Below are 24,320 nucleotides of genomic sequence, written 5' to 3'. Positions count from 1 at the left end.
ATTAAAAATTATCATATCATATTCTATCTTATCCTGAGATTATACTTAGAGATTTTATCTTATTCTATTATGATTGCCAATTTGAATGAATTATTATTTAATTAGTATTATTATCTGAACTGCATTTTCTTAAAACTATTGAATTGAGCAAGGTTGACGTGAAGTTAAAGTTACAGCAGAAGATCGAACCATCGCCGGCGGAATTCTGAGCAGGCAACACCGCACGCTCTTCATCACTTCCTTCGATTCTTTCACAACTTGTTTTTACCAAAAACTTAAAACTTTATGTTTTCGATTCTATCCCTTTCTCTTGTTAGTTAATTATGTAAACTAATGTTTTTTGACCTAAATCACAGGTCTAACATGGACAAGAAGAGGCCACGTTCTGACGAATTAGCCAATAACGAAACCAATCCACGACGAAGCCATTCATACCGGCAGTTTCAAAGCTTGAATAATGGCACTGCTGCTACTGCAGATTATGCACAGAACGCATCACTAACAGTATATATAGCTCTTTTGTTCCAATTTTTTCATTCCACGCAACTTTCTCTAGAGCCAATATACGAACAATTCAGAAAATTAGATTCTCATTCCCCTCAACTTTTTTTAATTATACATTCTCAATATTTATTTTTTTAGAGACACATTTCACATACTATCGTTGTAGTTAGTAAGAAAAAAAGCTATTCATCAATTATCGTTGTTATCTATGTCTTTACAAAACAATTATCTATATTTGAAACATTGCATTTTATGTATTTGATGTTTATTGATATGAATTTTAATTAGAATAAAATTTATATATATATATTCAAAATATGTGATATGATTAAACTTATTTACTTTGAATAACATGTTGTGCAGAGACGGTTGTTCATCTCCAGGTTGAAGGAGAATATCAACAAACCGCCACCACTGGGATTGAGACTACACGAGACAACAATCAAATCAATACGAGATACTATGAATGCTAGTTATGAAAGAACAAGAAACAGTGCACCATTAATGGCCAATAATTTACCGGCTGACTTTTTTCCTGCTACTAGTCTTAAGATTGGAGAATATAAGGCAAGTTATGATACTGAATGCAGAAATAAATTTGGGTTTTATTAAAAAGGTTAAATTACTCATTTGGTACTTATATTTTTATCATTCTTACTTTTTTTTAATTTCTATAATTTGAAAGTAATTTTTTTAGTCTCTATAATTTACATTTTAATTATCTTTTAGTTTCTATAGTTTTCAAAGTAAACTTTTTAATTCCTATAGTTTCATGATTCTTACTTTTTTAGTCTTTATAATTTTTAAATTATAGGAACTAAAAAAAATTATAAACTAACTTTTAAATTACATGGATTAAAAAAGAATTAAAATCTAAACTATAATGACTAAAAAGATCACTTTTAAATTATAGGGACTAAAAAAATAAAAACCATGAAACTATATAAAACAAATGAGTAATTTAACCTATTAAAAATAATACTCAATTCCTTGTATAATTATATTTAATAAAATTAAATTTCATGCATAAATGTACATGCATGTACAGTTTTTGGCTACACATAAAGGTACTTTGATGGTTGGATTTTACTATGCTACAAAAAAACTTGCGTGGGAAATATTTGATATAGATGGTCGGATTAAGTACAAGATTGAAGTACCATGGCAAAACATTATGGGCATGCAAGCCATTGTAGAAGAAAACAAGTCTGAAATTCTTCAAATTGAGGTATATTTTTTTTATTTTTGACTTAATAAAAATTAATAAATTAATAATTAATATTTATCCAAAAAAAAAAACTTTGTCTGACTTCATCGGACTATTTTTTTTTTCATCAGCTGGCTAAGGCACCACCATTCTTTCGCCACATTGATCCAAATCCACGAAGTCATCCTCAATGGGAGCCATCAAAAGACTTCACTGGAGGTCATGCTTTGAAATACCGGTATGTATTTACATTTATTTGTTTATTTATTTATTGTAATGATTATCGTTATAATTAACTATTCATGTTGAACAGGAGACATTACCTTGGGTTTGCTTTGGGAGATCTTAGCAAAAATTACCAGAAGCTCATACAATCTGATAATCGGTTATTAGAGTTGAGCCGCCAAATACCTTCTTCAAGATTAAGTTCTCCCTTTTTTTGATTCATACCAATTGTCAAACACTTCTTATTAAGTTTTCAATTTTAAAATGATTTTTTGTTGTCTTGAACACTTAAGTGGATAATTTTATACAATTCATACACTTAAAAAAACATAGAATATTAATTTTAAAAAATAAATATATCATATATTATTCATATTTTATTTTATTAGATTCTATCTCTTTATATGTTTGGGGTATCTTCATATTTATATTCTAGACATTATATGTTTGGGGTATCTTCATATTTATATCATAGACATTAGTCGTGTCGAGCTTCATAAACAAGAACCACGCAAGACTTACATGGTTGGCAAACTATAAATTCCAATGACTTTGGGCGAACTTAGAGTCATCATGAATGCAAATCTTGATGTCCTTGCAGCTATCGAAGAGTTACTATTGGTGTAGACTAGACTTAAGTAGATAGTTTCTTTTAATTAGGATTTTAATTTTGTAAGTAGTATCTTTTATTTAGAAAAGGATGACAAAAATAAATAAAAAATGGTTTCACGGGTCATCTATTGTTTCCCCTTGTTATATATATATATATATATATATAGTGTACACCCCACTAGATACATGCCAACAATTCATTCACTCTGCAAGCATAAATTTCAACACTGTTCCAATAACATACAAAGGAAGAGGCGGCATTCTATTATTTCATTTTTGTATTAGATGACGTTCTATTTACTTATGTGGATTATGTAATAACAAGTAAAGGAGGGATTGGTGAGGTGATAGCTATCACCAAATTTTAGGAACTCTTAAAGTAACTTATGAAAAATAAATTGCTAACTTCGTATTAAACAAGCCTATAAGCTAGTTAAAAGAACTTACAATTTCCTCAAACACCTTACCAAATATATTAGTATCTTTCTTAAGTAAAAAAGAAAAGGTAACATACAAGATTATTGCTGGAGCTACAGCTCTCTGATTTCCTCATAAATCATATTGATCACATAGAAATAGTTGTCATTTTGTAGCAAAACATTTTTTTTTAAGAACAAAGGATATACACATGGAGTAAAAGATCTAAGAAGGATCACTGTTGAGTCGTGTCCCATGATATACCCTAGCAATTGACTTGCTTACTGCTTTGTGATCGGGACTTAAGGCCATTAAGCTCCAAATAAGCTGAAATGAAGCAAGAATTTCTTAAGTTCATACACATGTGAAAATCATGAGCTAATCCAAGACAATTAGTTAAATCTTACCTTTGCAATCCAGACTGGGAACGTTTGCTGCAGCAAGAAATGAAAAAAGAAAAAAAAAAGGAGAAGAAAAACAGATGTTAGAGGAAGTTTGTTATACTTGGATTTCGAGGACCAAGTGCCTCCCAGAAATTGCAGAGAAGAAGAAGATGAAAGTAGCGTATATTCTCATTCCTTTGAACACCTTATTACAAGCTATTTATAAGGCAAGGTTCTTAACAGAATATAGAATATAGAACCCTCTAACAGAAACTTTTAACAGAATCCTAACAGCATTGGCACTTCCTAACTAACTTCCTCGCTGTGAATGCTTCATGCAGCAGGTTGCATGCTTTCCTTATGGGCTGCGCACGTAGCTTCCCATTCATAACATTCCCCGGCTCATTAAAAACACCTTGTCCTCGAGGTGTTGGGGCTACCACCATGGCTTCAACATTCGAACCAGGATCCCAAATTAAAATGGGTGAAGAAATGAGCAGATGGAGGTTAGTGTTGCGGAAGTCAAACCATTTTGCAGTGTAAAAAGTGAGGGGGAAGGAGTGGTCGAGCTCCTTTCCACAGCTGAAGTGCTCCTTGCGGACTCCGAGAATGATGATAACATGTGAGGGTTGCTGTTGGCCATGAAGGAAACAATCACAATGGGAAGCGGACCGGGCAAGGTTGTGGGGGGCGGCTGTATGAGTGCGACCAGTGGAGGTGGCGGCGGAGGTGGTGGCGGAGGTGGTGACGGAGCCGGCGGTGGAGGTGGTGGCGGAGACGGAGTCCGCGGACAGCATTCTGAAAGCTTCTCTTCTTGAAGGTGTGGTGTTGTGCCGTCGGTCCATGGTCCTTCTAAGTTGATCCTGTGATTGTTTGCAGGAGCAGCGTGGTGGGGGTGCGGAACTGGTATTGGGTTTGCATTTGAGATCGGAGTGGCAGGGGGAGAACGGTTCAGGAGTTCATCTATCTTTAGATTCATGGAGTGCATGCTCTCGTCAAGACGAGTGAGGACAGCCTCAAGGTGAGTCAAAGATCCTTCGTGCTTGCTTGTGTTGGACATGGAAGGGAATGGGTGTTGTGGACATGGTTGCTGGTGGTTGGCTGTGTGGAAAGAATGACTAGGGAAAGGGTGGTGGTAGTGGAAGGTGGAAGCTCCGTACGGCGAGTGGCAGCCATGGACAGCAGCCATGGAAGCTTGTATGGTGGTTTCTGAAATGAAGGAAGGGTTCTCTCAGGATCGAACAAGTTCAGCAAACATTTGTAGGTACTCTCAAAATCAATCCCAAGGGATTGAGCTGGATGTACAAAGGAATGAAGGGTGTGCGACAACGAAGGTGTGTGGAGATGGGTATGACAGCCATGGAAGGCAGCCATGGACTCTCAACAAAAACACCAATATTATACTTGGATTTCGAGGACCAAGTGCCTCCCAGAAATTGCAGAGAAGAAGATGAAAGTAGCGTATATTCTCATTCCTTTGAACACCTTATTACAAGCTATTTATAAGGCAAGGTTCTTAACAGAATATAGAACCCTCTAACAGAAACTTCTAACAGAATCCTAACAGCATTGGCACTTCCTAACTAACTTCCTCGCTGTGAATGCTTCATGCAGCAGGTTGCATGCTTTCCTTATAGGCTGCGCACGTAGCTTCCCATTCATAACAAAGTTCAACATTTCAGTATCTTTATTGATGGTGCGGCATACCTTGTGCCTTGTTTTCTGACACTTTGCTTCTTGGACACTACTGGTTGTGGTTATTGAGGTTCATGATTTGGAACAGGTATTGTCTTCACCTGTGACATTGACACATCAAAAGTGGTAGTCATTCTTATTGCATGACAATGATTGTTCTGTATATGCATCTAACAACAAAATATGTTGACTTACCAAATTCTTGTACATAAGGTTGTAGAACATCTTGATGTATCTTTGCTTTGCCTCTTTTTGTTCATTGTTAACCCACCTCCAGAAGGTATAAATGCTCCCCATATTCAACATCTTGTTTGCATAGATCTTCCATGTATAGTTACAAAACAAAGTCATGAAAAGGGAATTTGACTGAAAGTTGCTAGCAATGCATTATAGATTTTTAGTTTGTGTAATAGTAATCTAAATGTCAAACAATAATGGTTCTAATCTATGAAATTGATGTTGCATGTTTACCATTCATTTATCCGCTGCAATCCGGCTGCAGAAATTTTGTTCCAATGTGTTGAATCTTGTAAGCATTTTTCAAAGAAATCAGCAATTTTGTTGCTAGATTCTTCTCCATTGTGGGGATCAATGTGGAAGCCAGAGATCCCGTCAACAATGATTTCTGCTGGACCTCCTTGGTTGGTAGCAAAAGTAGGAAAACCACAGCTCATAGCTTCAATGACAGTGAGACCAAATGCTTCATACAAAGCAGGCTGCACAAAAGCTCCCGTTGCGTCAGCAATGAAGCGGTAGAGCTCTCCATTGCAATACCGATCAGTTTGTGCAGCAATCCATCTGAATTGACCCTTGAGTTGGTACTTCTCTACCAAATCATGCATCTTTCTTATCTCTGCCATTTCCTCTCTGTCTTTGGATTTCAAAGGGTCAAAGAAGCCTCCAACTATGACAAGGTTCACCATCTTTCTTAGTCTTTGGTTCTTCCCATACCACTCAACTAACCCGGTTAAGTTCTTCACAACATCAAACCTTGCCATTGAGAAGGTGATGGGTTTTCTCCTGTTTTCTAGATATCCACTGTTTCAAGGAGATATTCAGCAGAGAAAACTAACAATTTTGGAAGAATATAGTCATTCTTTTCTAAACATTAACCACAAAAAAAACAGCAACTAAGTCTCTTACATATGCTCATTGGTATCAACTTTACTATACAATAGGTCTTCAATGGAAGGATAGAATTGAGTGAGTCTTCTGTCTTTGTCTGTGTAAGGGAAATAGACAGACTGGTCAGCTCCAGGTGCAGCTATGTTGAACTTGGGATCAAATACATTTATCCCTGAAACAACCCTACACAGCCCTGGGAGTGTAAATGCAGCATGACTTTCATATTGTCCTGGTCTATCTTTGCTGCAAACAAGAACTTTCAGAACTTAGTATGTTACAAACTTCAATTGATTTTTCTTCTTTATTTATTAATTTTCTTTTTTCTGTCAATTTTGATATCGGTACTGCTTTATAAACTATGTAAGTAAATTTCTTGAGTCTGCCAGACAAAATTCCAATTTCCAAGTAATAGAAAGAAAGGATGTCATTTTTTATATTTTCTTTTAATATGACATCTAACCTTCCAGCAATTTCCTGATAGGTGCTGGTTATGATGAAATCTGATTCATTCATTGCAATTTTATCAGCCATGAATTGACATGAGAAGTGATACTTGGGATCTAACTCTTTCCACTTGACATCTGAATCTTCATACTTAGTCTTCTCTAAAGCATGTGCGATAGTTCCCTGGTTTCCAAGCAACCTGGGGAATTAATTTATGCAGCAAAAAAGGATATCCTTACAGCCACAAAAGTTACTGAATAGGAAAATTTCAATAATAGGGTAGTAACCTGAGTTATCCTAAGTTTGTTAGCCATAAGAGATGCTACCAAATTCCCATCAGTGTAATTTCCAATAATAAGATCTGGTTTTCCTTCCATGAGGTTGAGAATCTTGGCTGTCGCATCCTATTAACATGAACCGTAAACTGATCAGATGGAAAATTCAATACAGATAAAAGCTACCAAGTAAAGGTTCTTATAGCACATATATATACCTTAGTAAACCTCTCAAGATATGGATAAATGTCAAAGCGAGAAACCCATTGACGCAAGATTCCTTTATGTGTAAAAAGGAACACGTAGAATGTTGGAATGTTTGGTATCAATGATTGGTTCCAACTCCTGATTGCACTCGGTTCCTTCAGCATCTGGGATGAGCCTTGTCACCTGTCATGGCCAATAATATACTTGCATAATTCTATTAAAAAGCAAGTTGTACATAAACAGAAAGGGATCACTTTTTTGTATGATAGCTTACCACAAGAATCTGGGGCTTTACATTTAGGCCTTGTTGCTTAATTCTGAGCAACAACTCGGCTTCAAGAGCTCTAACTTGATCCAATATGTAAACTACCTGTTCCAAATTGCAAAAGATGAAGAGCATTCCCAAGATTTTCAATTAATAACTAGTATTTAGAAATGTTACCTGTCCACCAGTGTCTGGCAAGCCAAGAACATCTGCCTGTCCAAAATAACCATGAATAGAGAATATCACAACATTGAAAATTGTAGGAACTCTGCTAAAAAACTTCTCCAGGTTCACTGCATCTGGAGCTTGGAGTATTTCTGACAGAGTTCCCATTGTCTCCTTCACTCTTCCTGCAGTATCTCCCCATCCACTCTCAAAAACCCCACTCCTTGAGCCTATGAGTGAAAATGGTATTGATATATTAAATTAGTGAGTACAAATATAGTACACTTTTTAAGAAATGTGAAGGGGTTTACTTAGGCTCAAAATCCTGATAAGGGGCATCCTTTGGAAGTGCTGAGAGATGTCCATCAGTCACCATCAGTGCCAGCTGAAGCTTTGCAGCAGAGCTGAGGGTGTCACTGATCATCAGGCTCTACCATTATAGATGACAAAAGGGATTATTAATGTTCAAAAGTATGTTTAAAGGAAAAAAGAAAGTTGCTGGTAATGTTTTATCAAGTTTGATGTTGTTATTCCGCTTACTTCTCCTTGATGATTTAGTGATACTAAGTAGTCCACTATAGGTTGTGTTTTGGTCAGTTTCCCGCTAAACCTTGAAGTTAACAACTTTGAAACGAAATGGAGTCCATTTCCAATTGAAGAAGGCAGGGTTAAGTTTCGAATAGGGAAATCAAATGCTCCAAAATCTGCTTCAAATGAGTTTTCATCATTTGCCCTGCAGCACAGACCCAAGTTCATGATCAAAACAATGTTGCCGAAATATAAAATATATCTAGCTGTTGTAGACTACTTTCATGTGGCAAGGTACAACTATTGAACACTTGAGTTGATATATTTTGTTAAATTGGGCCAGTGCTTCTCTAGTCCTACACTTGAAAGAAAACAAAGTATATTAATATGATATGATAATAACATCAATTTATTACTTGCTGTGATACATGAATTATCGCGTACTAGCTTTAAATTTTTTTTTTTTTTTTTACTGAAGCTTTAAGTTAGTAACAGTATAAATAAATTATGATTTCTAAGCTAATAACCTATGAGACTAAATTTTCTATTTCCCCCCTCAATCCTTGTAAATTTTTGCTTAAGAATTTTGTTACATTTTATTATTTGTTGTCCGTAAATATTGAGCTGGACCAATTTTGGAATGCTATAGAAGTTTTCTGCTTAGTTTTCACGTCTTTTTAAAGAAGGAAAGCTACATTTCTGTTGGTTGTCAGGGTAGAGGGAATTTCGGTTGTGTAGCTTTAATATTCATATAAGGGAAAAGTGGAAATAGATAATCATTGATGAGAAATGACAGAAACTTTTTAAGTTCATAAATTGCTATTATGCCACTACACAAAAAGAAGAAAAATTGTTACTAGATTGTCTTGTATAACAATAACAAGTGAATCTCTATAAATTAACTATTGTTTTGATTAAAGATAAGACATTATCTGAATTGGGGTGAGTAAGCATTGCTAAGAAGATAAATGCAAATGAGGGCAGAAGGGGGATGGTGAGAGAAGTTGTTTAGAAGGTAAAAGGCAAAAACGGTTGAAACTTATAAACGTGAAGAAACATGACATATCATTCTTCGTCATATACACTTTTCTTGAATTTGAGGTAATCTGTAGAGGATATAGGTTCAACTGAAAGATCCTCTGAGCTCACTCTTACAAATTCCCAAACTCCAGGATTTGGCCTTACTGCAAAGGTAACATAAGGCGGATCAACAGCAACTTCCTGAAAGTATCAAGTGTCCAACATTAAAATCCAGAGGCTAATAATAATGTCACATAATAGCATTCACAAGGTGAATTAAAAAAAGCAAAGTAAAAACCTGTGTACAACTCAATAAGAAGCCAAGGTTCCCCTCCAACAATTGATTCCTCTCATTGTTGTCATCTATGACATGCTCCATTTCTTCCATCAAGTTATGAAGTTTTATGGTCCTTCTCCCCTTCTCAATGTACTTAGCAAAGCACCTCTTCACATGGTACCTACTTCGCCTCATTGCATCATCAGGCATGCCACTGGTTACGAATTCTTTGCCTCTCAAGAGCGGTGAAGAAGCCATTTCAAGAGATAATGAAAATGAAGGAATTAAGGTTTGGAAACTCATGAAGGAAGGTGGTATGTGGTTGTTTGCTCTATATATGGAGATGTGTCTCATTCTCAATTTATATGCTTAGCTATTTGCGGGTACATTATTATTATGATTTATGAGTCGTGACATAACTTTTTGGGGTGTAATTGGCTTAGGGGTGGGAATAGGCCAGACCGGCTTTCAGGGGCCTACGGCCTGGCCTACATAAAGCCTGGCCTGAACTGGCCTATTTAATTAAAAGGCTAGGCTCAGGCTTTTTTAAAAGCCTATTAAATTAAATAGACTAGGCTTAGGCTTATTAAAAAGCCTTATAAGCCTGATAGGCCGGTCTATATATACAACAACAACAACAACAACAACAACAACGCCTTATCCCACTAGGTGGGGTCGGCTACATGGATCAACTTCCGCCATAATGTTCTATCAAGTACCATACTTCTATCCAAACCATTAATTTCGAGATCCTTTTTGATAACCTCTCTTATAGTCTTTTTGGGTCTTCCTCTGCCTCGAATTGTTTGTCTTCTCTCCATCTGGTCTACTCTCCTCACTACAGAGTCTACCGGTCTTCTCTCGACATGCCCAAACCACCTAAGTCTATTTTTCACCATCTTCTCTACAATAGGCGCTACTCCAACCCTCTCTCTAATAGCTTCGTTTCTAATTTTATCCTGTCGAGTCTTACCACACATCCATCGCAACATCCTCATCTCCGCTACACCTACTTTATTCTCATGTTGGCTCTTGACCGCCCAACATTCTGTTCCGTACAAAATCGCCGGTCTTACCGCAGTCCGATAAAACTTTCCCTTTAGCTTGATCGGTACCTTTGCATCACATAACACCCCCGATGCTTTTCTCCATTTCATCCATCCTGCTTGAATGCGATGATTCACATCCCCTTCAATTTCCCCATCATCCTGTATTACAGACCCAAGATATTTAAACCGTGTGACTTGAGGGATAATATGGTCTCCTATTTTCACCTCTGAGTTAGAAACCCTCCTTCTTTTGTTGAACTTACATTCCATATACTCTGATTTGCTTCTGCTTAGGCGAAAGCCATGTGTTTCTAGAGCTCGTCTCCAAGTTTCCAACCTCTCATTCAACTCCTCCCTCGACTCTCCAAGGAGGACTATGTCATCTGCAAAAAGCATGCATCTCGGCGCTATCTCTTGGATTTGTTCCGTGAGGACATCCAGAATTAAGGTAAAAAGGTAGGGGCTAAGGGTTGACCCTTGATGTAAACCAATTGTGATGGGAAAATCGTCTGACTCTCCACCCTGTGTCCTAACACTAGTCGATACCCTATCATACATATCTTGGATAGCTCGAATATATGCAACCCTAACCCCTTTCTTCTCTAGAGCTTTCCACAAAATCTCTCTAGGCACTCTATCATACGCTTTCTCCAAGTCAATAAAAATCAAGTGCAAGTCTTGTTGGGCCATGCGATATTGCTCCATCACCCGCCGTAATAAATAAAACGCTTCCATGGTCGACCTTCCCGGCATGAAACCAAATTGATTCTCAGTAACTTGAGTCTCCTTTCTTAATCTCCGTTCGATCACTCTTTCCCATAATTTCATGGTATGACTCATGAGCTTGATTCCCCTATAATTTGCACAATTTTGTATATCCCCCTTGTTCTTATAGATTGGCACTAACGTGCTTCTCCTCCATTCCTCCGGCATGCGTTTTGACCTCATAATTTCGTTAAAGAGTTCGGTGAGCCACTCAAGACCTCTATCTCCAAGAGTTTTCCACACTTCAATAGGTATGTTGTCTGGCCCCACCGCCTTACCATTACTCATTCTTTTCAACGCTTCCTTTACTTCCTGTTTCTGAATCCGACGATAGTACTTATAGTTCCGGTCCTCTTCTCTTGTGTCTAGACTGCTAGAGTCATATCCATATCCATCATTAAATAAGTTGTGGAAATACGCCTTCCACCTTTCCTTGATATCTTTTTCATGCACTAAGACTTTGCCTTCTTCATCCTTAACACACTTTACTTGATCCAAATCTCTAGTCTTCCTCTCTCTACCCTTAGCAAGCCTATATATAGATCTCTCTCTGTCCCTGGTTCCTAGAGCTTGGTATAGTCCGTCAAAAGCTTGGGCTCTTGCCTCACTCACCGCCTTTTTGGTTTCATTTCTAGCTATCTTATACTTATCCCAAGTTTCAGAATTTCTACACCTAGACCACTCCTTGAAACACTCCTTTTTTACTCTAACTTTGCTCTGAACATTTTCATTCCACCACCACGATTCTTTACCCCTAGGTCCAAAACCTCTAGATTCACCCAACGTCTCTTTAGCCACTTTAATAATCTCTTGGGACATCTTGTTCCACATATCATTTGCACTTCCTTGTGATTGTCCACACCAACCCTCCCATATCTTTTGTTGGAATATTCCTTGTTTCTCACCCTTCAAGTGCCACCATTTGATCCTTGGTGCTACCAGAGGACTTCTTCTCTTTGCCCTATCTCTAATTCTTACATCCATAACCAAAACTCTATGTTGGGTAGTCAAGCTCTCTCCCGGGATAACTTTACAGTTCAAGCAATACTTCCTATCAGACTTCCTGATAAGGAAGAAATCTATCTGAGAACATGTCCCTCCACTTTTGTAAGTGATAAGATGTTCCTCTCTTTTCTTAAACCATGTATTGGCTATAGAAAGATCCAAAGCCTCCGAAAACTCCAAGATGGATTTACCCTCCCCATTCATCTCCCCTAGGCCAAAACCCCCATGCACCCCCTCAAAACCTCTAGTCACGCTACCTACATGTCCATTGAGATCCCCTCCTAGGAAAACTTTCTCTCCTTGGGGTATATCCTGAAGTACCCCTTCTAGATCCTCCCAAAATTTTACCTTAAAGTGTTCTGCTAACCCAACCTAAGGTGCGTACCCACTAATAACATTAAAGGTGTCCTGTCCCACTACCAATTTTAAGACTATGATACGATCTCCTATTCTTCTTACATCCACGACATCTTTCTTCCACTCCTTGTCCACAATAATCCCTACCCCATTTCTTGATCTGATTTTTCCCGTATACCACAGCTTAAATCCCGAGTTGTCTAATTCTTTCGCTTTTTCACCTGTCCACTTAGTTTCTTGTAGGCACATAAAATTGATCTTCCTCCTCACCATAACATCCACTATTTCCATAGATTTTCCAGTAAGTGTGCCTATATTCCATGTACCAAAGCGAATCCTCCTGTCATGAACTAGCTTCTTTACCCACACCCGTTCACGAAAATGTGGGAACCCTTGCTTACTTTTCACTACATCCGGGCGGCGATGCAGCGGCCCTTGCTCTTTTGACACTGTACTCGAGCCATACAGCGCGTTGCTTCCGGGCAACGACCTAGCATTCACATTATTACGTAATTGATCCATGTCATAGAGATTCGACAAAGTTTAACGTTGGCTGTCGAAAGCCTAACACAACCCTCTCCTTTTATCCGGGCTTGGGACCGGCTAAGAATAGCTAAGAATATATATATATATTTTAGATACAATTAATTTTTTTAAAACTATCAGACTTTGATTACCTTGATAACTTTTATTCCTATAATTAAGTAAAAATGTAATTACAAATCAGGTATGAGTTATGTGTCCTTTTATGTTCCTTATTATTTTTATTGACTTCCATAAAAATATTAAATATTTACTGTGAAGAAGGCTTTTAAAAAGACTATCAGGCCAGGCCGAGCCAAAATAAAAAGTCTATGATAGGCTATAGGCCAGGCTCAGGCCTCAAAGATCCATCGTAGGCTAGGCTCAGGCCTTTCAAAGCCTGGCCTGGCCTGGCCTATTCCCACCCCTAAATTGGCCCCACTATAGAGGTGCAAGAGTTGAGGAAGAACCTTTGCAATGGACAATGTGAATGGATAGAATTGTTATTTTTTGTTAGTAGATGACTTAAATCCGCAATCTCTTTTTCCTTCCCTCCTCCTAGAAAATACAAGAATATATGTAAGATCCCATGATAAAAACCTCCCCAAAAGTCATTAAATACAACATTTAATGTTTCAAAAGTTTATTTTCTAAAGAATGAAGAATCCTTAATGATCATAAACGAAAACTTTCTCAGTCATATAAATAACTCAGGATGTTTATAATCAAGTTATTGACAACCCTGTAACATTCAAGTCAACGTGAACATGAAATCTCTAATATCTTGATTGTATTGTAAATTATTGTCAAGTGTTTATAAGTAAAAATAAAATACTTGTACTAAATTTATATATTCGTCTTGTTAAGACAAAGTGAGTATGTAAGCATTACCTCTTTAATCTTTTTTCTTAAAAAATCTCAAAAAAATTTGTGTTCAAAGAATATTTTAGTTGAGTTTGGAAAAACGTGTGGATAAAAATACTTAAGTTGTTGTTTAAAAAAGCAAGTCACAATTATTATTAAGAAGATATTTGCTCCTTTATAATTATCTATGGTTCATGAATACGAACTATAAAATATTGTTTTTTTTCTATATTATTTTAATTTTTAAAAAGTATTTATAAAATAGTTTTAAAAAATTGAATTTGGAATGTAAAAGTGGGAATTGGAAAGATAAAATTATATATATATATATATATATATATATATATATATAAAGAATATAGATAACAAAAAATTGAAACTGGAAAACAAAAACAATATAGAGATATTTTAGTTTTTAATTTTAAAAACCAAAAGAAAGTATTAATGTTAAAATTACTCTTTTGAAATATTTTTTCAAAACAAAATATAAAATATTTTTAAAAAAACAAGAGCAGATTATTTTCTGAAACTTTTTTTTGAAAAAAAAAATATATATTTTAATATCATTTTTTTATTCGGTTCCCACTCATAAAAAAATTAATTTTTTATTCCGACTAATGTGATATGTGGGCTGGTCAGTAATGGACTGAAATAGGCCCACTGGGTCACCTCTGCTAACCTCTTTCAAAATCTATGAAACCCTAAATTAGGGTTTCTACGGCGCACCTTCTTTCATTCATCCCTTTATAAACCCCCTTCATCGTTTCTCTATTCATTCGCCACTCTTCTCTCCAAGTATCAATCTTAGAGTGTTTTTGTTGTAGGGTTCGTTTTTGCGTTTTGGGTATGCCTCATTTGTGGCGATTCTCGCGTCAATTTACTGATTACCTGTGCTCTGAATCTAATGGGTACTGTGTATGAGCTGACGCTATAGCAATCCCTTTCTGCAATCTCTTTTGTACTGTTTTTATTTCAGTTTCCATTGCAGAGTAGGAAAATTCTCTGCTAGTTTAAAAAAGCCCTCAATTTTACTTCTTTGTTTCTATTTTTTTCTTCTATTTTTTTAGGTATGGTGATAAGAAATAGGTTAATGATGCCTGTTTTGTTTGTGTGTTTTTAAATTTGAATTTCGATGTGGATAGTGGTAGAGTTGGAAAAGATGTGATGACACTTTCCCCATATGATCGAAGTTGATTCTAACTTTGCTATTCACGTAATTCAATCTTCTTTTGGAGGATTGAAATTCCAAGCCAGGATTCTGATCTCCCTACCAACTCACTTGTTAGAATATAGAGGTTTTAATTAATAGTTGGATTAATAGGAACACGTGAAGTTTGATTTGATAATTGCTTATTGGAATTTTGTGTTTATTTTGGGTATTGGTGTCTAGTAATTGGTTGCACTGCAAGATGGATGTGATGATTATTTCCCCAGATGATCGACGCTGAACATACTGTGCGATTTTTCTCTTTTGAGAAACCAAGCCAAATAAATCTGATCCGTCTATGCATATTTTTTCTATGCAGTATAGGAGGGTTCATAGAGATTTCGTAACGGGTTATCATCTCTGTTTTATTGTCACTTATTGTGCATCTTTATTTCTGTTCTAGGTGATAGATTTGTGATTATAAACTTAGGGTGATTCAAGTTTGTCGTTTTAATCATATGATAATGATTGCAAATTCCAAATATCCCTGCCAACCCAATTTGATTTTTTAGAATGTTTTTAGAACTTTTATTTTAGTCGGATTAATAGGAAAATGTGTACTTTTATTTGATAATTATTTGTTGGAATTTGGTGTGTGGTTTTAGTATTAGTTTGTCTATTAATGGATTGTATTGCAAAATGGATGTGATGATTATTTCCCCAGATGATCGAAGCTGAACATACTGTGCGACTTTTTCTCTTTTGAGAAACCAAGCCAAATAAATCTGATCCACCTGTCCACCTTGCTTGTATGCACTTTAGGGGGCTTCATATAGATTCTTGAATGTCCTATCATCTATGTTTTATGCCCAATTATTTAAAACAGTTCGAGGATTAGTGTGAAATTCAGTTCTAGGTATTAGATTTATGAATACAAATTCTTAGGATGATTCAAGTTGGGCGTTTTAATCATATTTAGTTGTGATCGCAAATTCCAAATAAAGTTTTTCATTTTTTAGTTATACTTTAAAAAATAAACGAATGAAAGTAGGAAGATGTAATGTGTTTCATTGCAAGATGGAATTGATGATTATTTCCCCAGTGAGATCGACGATGAACAAGAGTTTAATGCTTGTGCTGCATCACATGTAGATTGCAAGTTTGGCTCTTTTGTTACACGTACTTGTCATGACAGTATTTGTGTTCATTTGAAAGTCCATAATAAGCTATGGTTAATTGAGATTTGTTTATTTAGATTTTGATTGCTTATATTTTAAGGGAGTATGGGATATGAATCCGTGCACAATAAGCCGATGCTCTGGATCATATAATGAAGGCAGCATGGTTGTGTGCACGGAAATTAAAATTTTAGGTCAACATGTCTGCTCTCTTTGATGAAATTAATGATTAGAGGGCCTGGTTGCGACCTACAGTTCCAATTTTCATTGGTTTAAGTGGTTTTGAATTTTTTTGCTTTTCAGTAAACATTGGAATGGTAAGTAGATGGGAATCGCTTCCTTGCTAATTACAAATTCATATATGAGGATAATAGGGCAGTCATTCTATCAGACCTGTGACAAGAATTGCAGGTACATTAAAATTGTAAGTTTACATAAATAAAAATAAAGAAGGTCAAAACCAAGGTAATCCTACTAGAAATAAAAATGTCATAATACAAAAATAGACATTGTGACCCAAACAGAACAAGTTATCATGGCACCATCACAATTGAACCAAATAAAGGTTTTCTTAAAATAACAAGGTACAAATGAAAGCTTTCTCTTGAGACAATTTGATGCAGTATCTCTTGCATTTGAGATACAATGGTATATATAAAGGTTTTCTTAAATTAACAAAGAAAAGGTCATGCTTCTCTTAAATCCGAAATTCCAAATACAAAAGTTCCAAACACCTAGTGTTATACATTTAACTCTTTCAATAATTAAACAAAAGTTACAGTAGACTGATTTTCCTTTAAGAAGTGAAACTTGCGACAAAATACGTACTGACTTCTTCATAATAAAGTTGTAAATTATTGAAGTTCTAAACATATAAAATTTATTGGCCTTTTATGTTTTTACTTAAATGACACATAAAGAAACGGAAGGAAGGAGTAACTTTTATTCAAAAAAGTTACATAAGAAATTTTTTTCCTCATACATAAAAAAAAAAGATAAATTATTTTTCTCCACGCCATGAATTTGTTGCAGCCTAAACTAAAATAGAGGTTTTGGTTTTTTATAATAAGAACATGAAACACCTCCATTCTTTAATTATTATTTGGTCACTCTCTTAATTAGTGAATCAAATCCTTTAACTTCTTCCAAGCTGGTCTACTTGAAATTTTCTCCCACCAAGCATTCACATTCTTCCTCTCAGTGACCAAGTGTCCCAATTTAGCTTCCTCAATGAGATGTTCAAGCCCTGGAAGGTGGCTAAGATCAGCCAAAGTGAAATTATCTCCAGCAAGATATGTGCTTTGAGAGAGCCTAGTTTCATACACATCAAGCACCTTTTCTATATCTTGCTCACATTTGTGAGCCAAGGCCAAGTCCCCAGGCTTACCCATCTTTGGTAGGATCACCAGCTGAAACATGATATTGAAGCACAAATTGTTGAAGTTGCTTGCCTCTACTTCAAGCCACTGCTCCACCAGTGCCCTCTCCTCTAAGGTTTTACCCAATAGGTCAGGGCCACGGTCAGCATATTTTGATGCAAAATACCTTATAATAGCCCTGGATTCTGCATAATAAATAATAAGATAAAAATTGAGGTATGGAATTAACGACTCCCATGACATTAATTGAAACCAATAGTCAATACAAGACTTCACACTATAAAGTCGTGTTTCAAAATACGATTCATCTAATTTTTTATGGGATTTAATTAGATTTTGAACTCAAATTTTTTTAAGACTATTGAATATTTAATGAAAAAAGCAATGAAATACAATGAGACATAGAGTGAACTGTGAAGTAAAATATATCGAAATAAATTCTGTTGCTTTTCTATTTAGATCAAATTGAAAGGGAACAAAAGGCCAGGTGAAAAAATAAATGGAATAAGAAAAATCTATTATAATCATTAAATTAGGATGAATATATAATACAAAAGGCCAGGTTAAAATGAGTTATTTCTTTATATGATAAACGTAAGAATTTACTAATAATAATAGAAGAGAAAAACATCAAATTTGGAACAACATTAAAAAGGGAGTAACAGAAATTGCTAAAGCCAAAAACATTTTCATTTTTTGGTGCTTTAATTTCTTACCAAAGAGCCTGCAATCACCATCCTCTACAGCTGGAACTTGACCAAAGGGCTGCAAAAAATGTAAATCCCCTTAATTATCAAGGACAAATAGCTCAATTCGTTACATGAAAAATTCTTGTGCAAGAAAATCTCAGAATACAAAATGAACTTCAATCCTACAAAGTATAAACACAGAAATTAATGACAAAAGGTAAGAAATAATTCATTAAATTGAAACTTTGTGTGTGTGCCGCTTAGAACTTAATTAACCAAATTAAGGTATATGTTGAGTCCACCTGTCTGAGAAGAAATTCAGGTTTCTTATGCTCTCCTTGATCAAGATCAACATGCACAAGTTCAAACTCTACCCCTTTCTCTAAGAGGCAAACCAACACCCTTTGAGGGCAGGCTGCACTTGCAGGACCATAGACCTTCACCACCATGTTTCTGTGCCTAAATTAATTATATTTTGTTATGATAATTGAATTTGAAGTTGGTGCTCAAATAGAGTGATTTTGGCATCTTAATTGGGTTCCCCCACTGCTGAATATATATAGCGGAAAGCATAAGTAATAACTAACTATTGCTAGAAATGCCTTCTATACTTAACTGTCCACCAACCGCATGCTGCAACCAGCAGCATGGGGGTTGCCACGTGATGACTTCTTCGTCCCCCTGTTTACTTTAGGCAATCTTGTTTTACCCTCTCACTTTACACTACTCTCTTGACCAATATTTTCATGAGTTGAAAGACTAAAATAATTACACTTTCAACTAACTTAAAAATTATTATAGGGATGACTTATAAGATAATTAATGTAAAAATTAATAAATTTATAATGTGATGATATTGTAATTAAATATTAATTAGTATAAAATTATTTTATATTGTCACTATATAATTTATTTTTTTATATTTTATTATACGGATGAGAAATATTTATAAGTAAATCTCAAACCTAATTATGGAGGGTTTAAATCACAATTTTTTTTTCTATTTCAGCATTATACTTTTGTTTAAGAAAATATAAATAAATAGCATTCCTAATTTTTTTTAGTAAACTACACTCATCATGGAGATTAAAATTATATTTTTTATTTCATAATTTAAGCTTCTCTTCCGTAATAAAATATATGATATATTTTGGTTTTTCTATAATTATAAGATAAATTCGACATTAAATGTTGGTAACTTGATGTTGAGTTGTTGGATTAAATTTGTGTGCTTGGAATTATTTTTTTTACTAGAGTTATTCTCTCATTTTACACTCTAGATTTCATTGTGGTGTTGAAATTGTGGTTGGATTGTGTTCAATTGTTGAAGAATATGAAAATTAAAAACCTTTTGATAAAATAAAATATTATTAAATTTTTAACCACCAAGTTGGTAAAATAAAACATTGCCAAAAAGTGTAATATTTTTTAGGTGACATTGTTGTATTGACGTGGATTACTCCCTAGTTTTATTAATGATTAATCTATGTTGAAGAATTAGGTTAATCAACTTTAGTGGTATCTCTCCTTTCAATCACATTTTTTTATTCACAAGATTCAAACTCTAGACTTTACTTAAGATATCAGAGTTCAATACCACTTAAACCAACCACAAAGCCTAGAAATTTAATTTTTGTTCGAGATTATTTTCACATGACTAAAACTTCCTACACCTGCATATTTTACTTCCTACACCTTGTTACATTCAGGAAAGTCCAATCCAAAATGTGATGGGATACATGAAGCAAAATATGGAGATGCAAGAAGTAACCGTCTTTAAATATGTTGAACAAAGTGGTGGAGTTAATGGTCCTAATATGTTGGTTAGCCCATTTGAATGCATTAGAATTTGGATACCAAAAGCTAGTCTATTAAGCACATGTCTATAAGGGAAAAGGCTATTGCTTCCTGCACTTTCTAGTTGTTTCTTGTACTCCTTTTTGCCTTTCAGAATGACCAATTCAAAAAAGGTATAAAAAAATATTTTGGAAAAAGTGCATGAAACTATTAAGGAGGTGTAGGAAGCAATAGCACAAGACAAACTTTGTTTAGTTTCCAATCCCAAAGTATATATGCATGGTTCCAAGCTAGTTAGTATAGTGGGTAGTAGGGGGTTGTTATAAACTCCAACAAGATTGCCAATTGGCCCCTACCAGCATTCCAAAATTTAAAAATATGCACCCCACAATGCCCAACAGAAATACACTTGTGTTGTACTAATGGGGGTGCGAAAAACATTGTGCAAAGGAATCGCGATTTCGTTGTGCAATGTACAACGAAAATATGATTTTGTTGTATATTATGCAATGGTATCATACTTCCATTGTATTTTTATTTGTTTTTTTAATAGTTTGATAAATAGAAATAACTTGTGTATTAAATCAAATTTCATAGAAATGCCTACTACTTGTTGAGATATACATCCATAAAATTAATTGAATACACATTCAACGTTTAAAATTATTTCAATACATAGAAATGTCTACCATATATTGAAATCGTCTAGCTGAATAAAATTGTATTGAGTTGAAAGCTCGCACGAGTTTCATGTCAACCTTTTGCCATGAACGGGCTTCGGGTGTGCAGTATCTTCTCCATTGTGGTACAACAGGAGACAAGGAACAATTATCCTTTTAAAAAAGCTACATGATCATACAAAAAACAAAGTTATAAATAAATCAATATTAGATTACAAAAGTAAATGGTATTTTTAGTGGTAGGGGTGGGTAAACAGACTCAGGTCCATGGACTAGCCCGCAGTCTGCACGGTAACGGATCGATTTTTTTAAATAGTCCATGGTTATGCAATATTTTTGGGCCCGCCACACTTAACCCGCGGACTGTGCGGGTTTGACCCGCGGGTTGCCCGTAAGCCCACTTAATCCATGGATTGAGAATCCCACCAACTACAACACCTTAAGAATCTCGCTTAATCCAAATTTTTCATTGTTGACTTGTGATATTTTGAGCATCTAAATTACAACTATAGCTTCCAAATCGGCATTTAGTATTGGCTCACGAGAGCTTAACAAATATCGAACTAGGCTTCTTGGTAATAATGTGCAAGGCTTGATATGTACTAAAAATTGGTTAATAGGATTTGATGAGCAAGGTAAATAATGTGTAATAATTGTTGTCTTTTAATCACTTGAGTTGATTCTAATATTTATTATCATTTTGAGTTTTAAGAAAAGAATATGAAGATGTAGAGATAGAGAAGGCTCAAGCTACTTTAAATATGGAATTATTTGTTGTTGGAGATATTTAAGTTTCATATTTTAGATTTATTGTTTGGATTTTCTTTTGTTAAAATATTATTTATTTTATTTATGTAATTGACTAATTGTTGATATTTTATTTACATTTGTGTTGAACTTAATTTGATTGCGTTGTATTTTTATTGAAATTGAAATTCTTTTAAAACTAGGCCCGCGGACCGGCCCGTTTGACCCGCGGGGTTCACGGGGCAGGGGCAGACCAATTTATTAGGTCCGTATAAGAATACGGGGCGGACTGACTCGGTCTGCTGTCAATGCGAGCTTATGCGGGGGCCGGCCCGCTTACCCACCCCTATTTAGTGGATAATATATACCTACACAAAGTAATTTCCATTAACAAAAAAATTGCAATGAGACAAGATGCCATTGGTGCGAGACTCCTAAGTGGAAAGAAGGTCCAACTCTGTAGCCTAGATAAGTGGACCAATATAACATCATACCGACTAGCAATGACATAACTCATGTCGGGAATAGTCATCCCTTTTGAAATGAGTATTGGGCCATGTTTAACATACAAAGAGGTTATTAATTCCAACAGTGTTTCTTCTTAGCCAAATAATTAAACATTAAAAGAGTGTCATGTTTGAAGTTTCCAAATCAAATATTGGCAAACAAGAAACTAGAACTCCTCACCAGGCCTAACAAAGCTTCAATTGTCTTGTAGCCACAGTTTCCATCTGATGTAATATCATTAATCTTCATAATGTATTATTGCAATTCATCACGAAATTCATCCATATAATGATCCATTTTTTCTTCTTGTTGTCACAACCAGCCTTGTGAACCACACTTGGAGTTCCCAAACTACCAACCATTGTGTTCATTTCATCGACGTGCTCCCATGTTGAAGGTTCATGTTTGGTAGATTTCACAAACTGTGATGCATCCTTTGTGTTTATCTTCGTTGAATGGGGACACATCAAAGTGGTATTCGGAACTGCAAGTTCACAAACTTTGGTCTTTAAGGTGATTTCACCTTAAGAGTCACTTGTGTCGTTTGAACTACAAATGGATAACATCTTTCGATGTACATAAGAATGGACTTCAAGGGAATGAAGCCATATATACTGATAAATTCAATAAGTTCACAAGCACATAGTAGACCGTGAGTAGCTCTGAGTGTATAGCCACAAGTAAAACTATCAATACTTACGGTGTCAACTTGTTGCAACTCATGGAAAATGATGTATTATGTTTCTCTTGATACAAAGCGGTGTAACTTCATATATACCTCGGTATTAAACTGTGTTCAACCACATTTATGTTTTTCTACAATGAAGTCTTAATCATCGTATGTTGTAAGACAAACATGTTATTTATTTCATCCCAAATTACTATACAAATCTCTCATGTTATCAAGAAGCAAGTTCTTCATTCTCACATGTGTGCCTCAACCCTATTATGTAACAAAAAGAAATATTAAAAATACTACGATTAACAAAATGAAATGTTAAAAATAACTAGTGTCAACAAATTTATGTACCTATTTATTATTGTGTTTCCAAGATACATGATCCGATCAACCCATGTTTATACAAACTTTTCCTTAAAGAAATGTACAATAGAATTATGATTCTATTGTTTACAAACAAGGAAAATAAAATACTTTGCACAAGGGAGAGATACATGAGACAAGGAGTAAAGAGAGGGAAAGAGGAAAAGAATGAATGAAGAAAAAAAAAGAGAAAAAAATGATGGAATATTTTCTTCATTACAAGGGTCTGGTAGGAACTAATAGTAATTTTGTTGGGGCCAAACAGTATGTCTGAAACAAGTGTATTGGATCACATAAATTCTTGGGATGGATAGTATTTAGTGGCTCTTTTAAACAAATTCAATTCAAGAATAGTCCTAACATTTCCAAAACACACAGGGGATGGGGAACGAGAATGATATGAATAATTTGTATCCTCCCCAAATAAAATTGTTAAATATTTTATTAATTTCTTAAAGAATGTTTGGAGATGATTTTCTGAAATACTGATCTTTCTGAAATAAAATTGCTACCAATTCAACATTCTCTCTTTTGTAGGTTAGGCATGTCTCTTGTCATCTACTTTAGTGGATCATATTCTTCAATAATAAAGAACATGTTAAAAGAAATCATGTCAAAAAGATATAATGGAAAAAGATGTAGGCCATATCCAAATGCTAGCTATAATGGCAATAGATAAAATTGTGTGAAAGTTGGAAAACAATAGGATTTTTGTTACTAAACTGAGAACAGATATGGAAGCATTATCCTGAGGAATAGTCTTGCATAGGAAGATATGAAATTAAATGCACTTATAAGTTCTAACGAACGCGTCAAATTTGAAAATTCTCCAAGAACCAAAAGAATCTTAGCCTTTTGGTACCGTCTTAAATAAGGAAGACTGAGTCGAAAGATAACATAGTTTGGCATGTTATATGAAGTCATTTAATGCTGGTAACCTTGCACTATCAAAGGCTTAAGTTTTGAAGATGATGAGAAACGAATAATTGGACACCAAAGTTAAAAATCTTCGCACCCACTATATAATAAAAACTATTGAGTAATGCATGACATTAGTAAACAGTTGGCAGATGTGACTTGATGCATTAGAAGCTCTGAAAGCGACTCTCCTTCGATTCTATATCTCATTTTGATATCTAAAGTTTCATCATCACTGCTTTTGCAAGTGGAAAAACTATCTTTACACTATCTTAATGATGGCCACAAAATTCCCCTCAAATGTTGGGAGCATCTAGGATATAGA

General features: G+C 35.1%; 2 protein-coding genes, 4 non-coding genes and 1 pseudogene across 6 annotated transcripts; 5 read left to right on the top strand and 2 right to left on the bottom strand.

The window, feature by feature from the left end:
• Positions 1–363: 363 nt before the first annotated feature.
• On the top strand, positions 364–2,154 carry LOC114396231. Its single transcript, XM_028358134.1, has 5 exons — positions 364–504; positions 868–1,071; positions 1,553–1,732; positions 1,843–1,949; positions 2,025–2,154. Exons 1-5 carry the CDS (start codon positions 364–366, stop codon positions 2,152–2,154), a joined length of 762 nt encoding a protein of 253 aa, XP_028213935.1.
• A 2,645-nt stretch (positions 2,155–4,799) lies between these two features.
• On the bottom strand, positions 4,800–9,559 carry LOC114394565 (annotated as a pseudogene).
• Positions 9,560–15,066: 5,507 nt separating this feature from the next.
• Positions 15,067–15,178, top strand: LOC114397802. The gene has a single exon (XR_003663425.1). It is a non-coding gene; the product is annotated as a small nucleolar RNA Z103 (small nucleolar RNA).
• Positions 15,179–15,320: 142 nt separating this feature from the next.
• On the top strand, positions 15,321–15,414 carry LOC114397800. The gene has a single exon (XR_003663423.1). It is a non-coding gene; the product is annotated as a small nucleolar RNA Z103 (small nucleolar RNA).
• A 343-nt stretch (positions 15,415–15,757) lies between these two features.
• LOC114397801 lies at positions 15,758–15,852 on the top strand. The gene has a single exon (XR_003663424.1). It is a non-coding gene; the product is annotated as a small nucleolar RNA Z103 (small nucleolar RNA).
• A 534-nt stretch (positions 15,853–16,386) lies between these two features.
• LOC114397808 lies at positions 16,387–16,493 on the top strand. Its single transcript, XR_003663431.1, has one exon. It is a non-coding gene; the product is annotated as a small nucleolar RNA snoR100 (small nucleolar RNA).
• A 603-nt stretch (positions 16,494–17,096) lies between these two features.
• On the bottom strand, positions 17,097–18,837 carry LOC114395236 (glutathione S-transferase F11-like). Its single transcript, XM_028356958.1, has 3 exons — positions 18,607–18,837; positions 18,332–18,380; positions 17,097–17,800 (listed from the first exon to the last, which is right to left on the bottom strand). Exons 1-3 carry the CDS (start codon positions 18,751–18,753, stop codon positions 17,355–17,357), a joined length of 642 nt encoding a protein of 213 aa, XP_028212759.1. The 5' UTR covers positions 18,754–18,837; the 3' UTR covers positions 17,097–17,354.
• Positions 18,838–24,320: the final 5,483 nt, after the last annotated feature.

This window comes from Glycine soja, chromosome 18 (genome assembly GCF_004193775.1).
Source record: "Glycine soja cultivar W05 chromosome 18, ASM419377v2, whole genome shotgun sequence".
NCBI lineage: Eukaryota > Viridiplantae > Streptophyta > Magnoliopsida > Fabales > Fabaceae > Glycine > Glycine soja.
The sequence above is the reverse complement of the archived record's forward strand: the minus strand, read 5'-3'. Positions and strand labels throughout refer to the sequence as shown.

Bases quoted from the DNA above. Each gene is read 5' to 3' on its own strand.
- LOC114395236 (XM_028356958.1), bottom strand. From the start codon at position 18,753: ATGGTGGTGAAGGTCTATGGTCCTGCAAGTGCAGCCTGCCCTCAAAGG. The intron at 18,381-18,606 runs GTGGACTCAACA...CATTTTTTGCAG, and splicing joins CTGAATTTCTTCTCAGACAG to CCCTTTGGTCAAGTTCCAGC. The intron at 17,801-18,331 runs GTAAGAAATTAA...TTTATTATGCAG, and splicing joins TGGTGATTGCAGGCTCTTTG to AATCCAGGGCTATTATAAGG.
- LOC114396231 (XM_028358134.1), top strand. From the start codon at position 364: ATGGACAAGAAGAGGCCACGTTCTGACGAATTAGCCAATAACGAAACC. The intron at 1,072-1,552 runs GCAAGTTATGAT...ATGCATGTACAG, and splicing joins TTAAGATTGGAGAATATAAG to TTTTTGGCTACACATAAAGG. The intron at 1,950-2,024 runs GTATGTATTTAC...CATGTTGAACAG, and splicing joins GGTCATGCTTTGAAATACCG to GAGACATTACCTTGGGTTTG.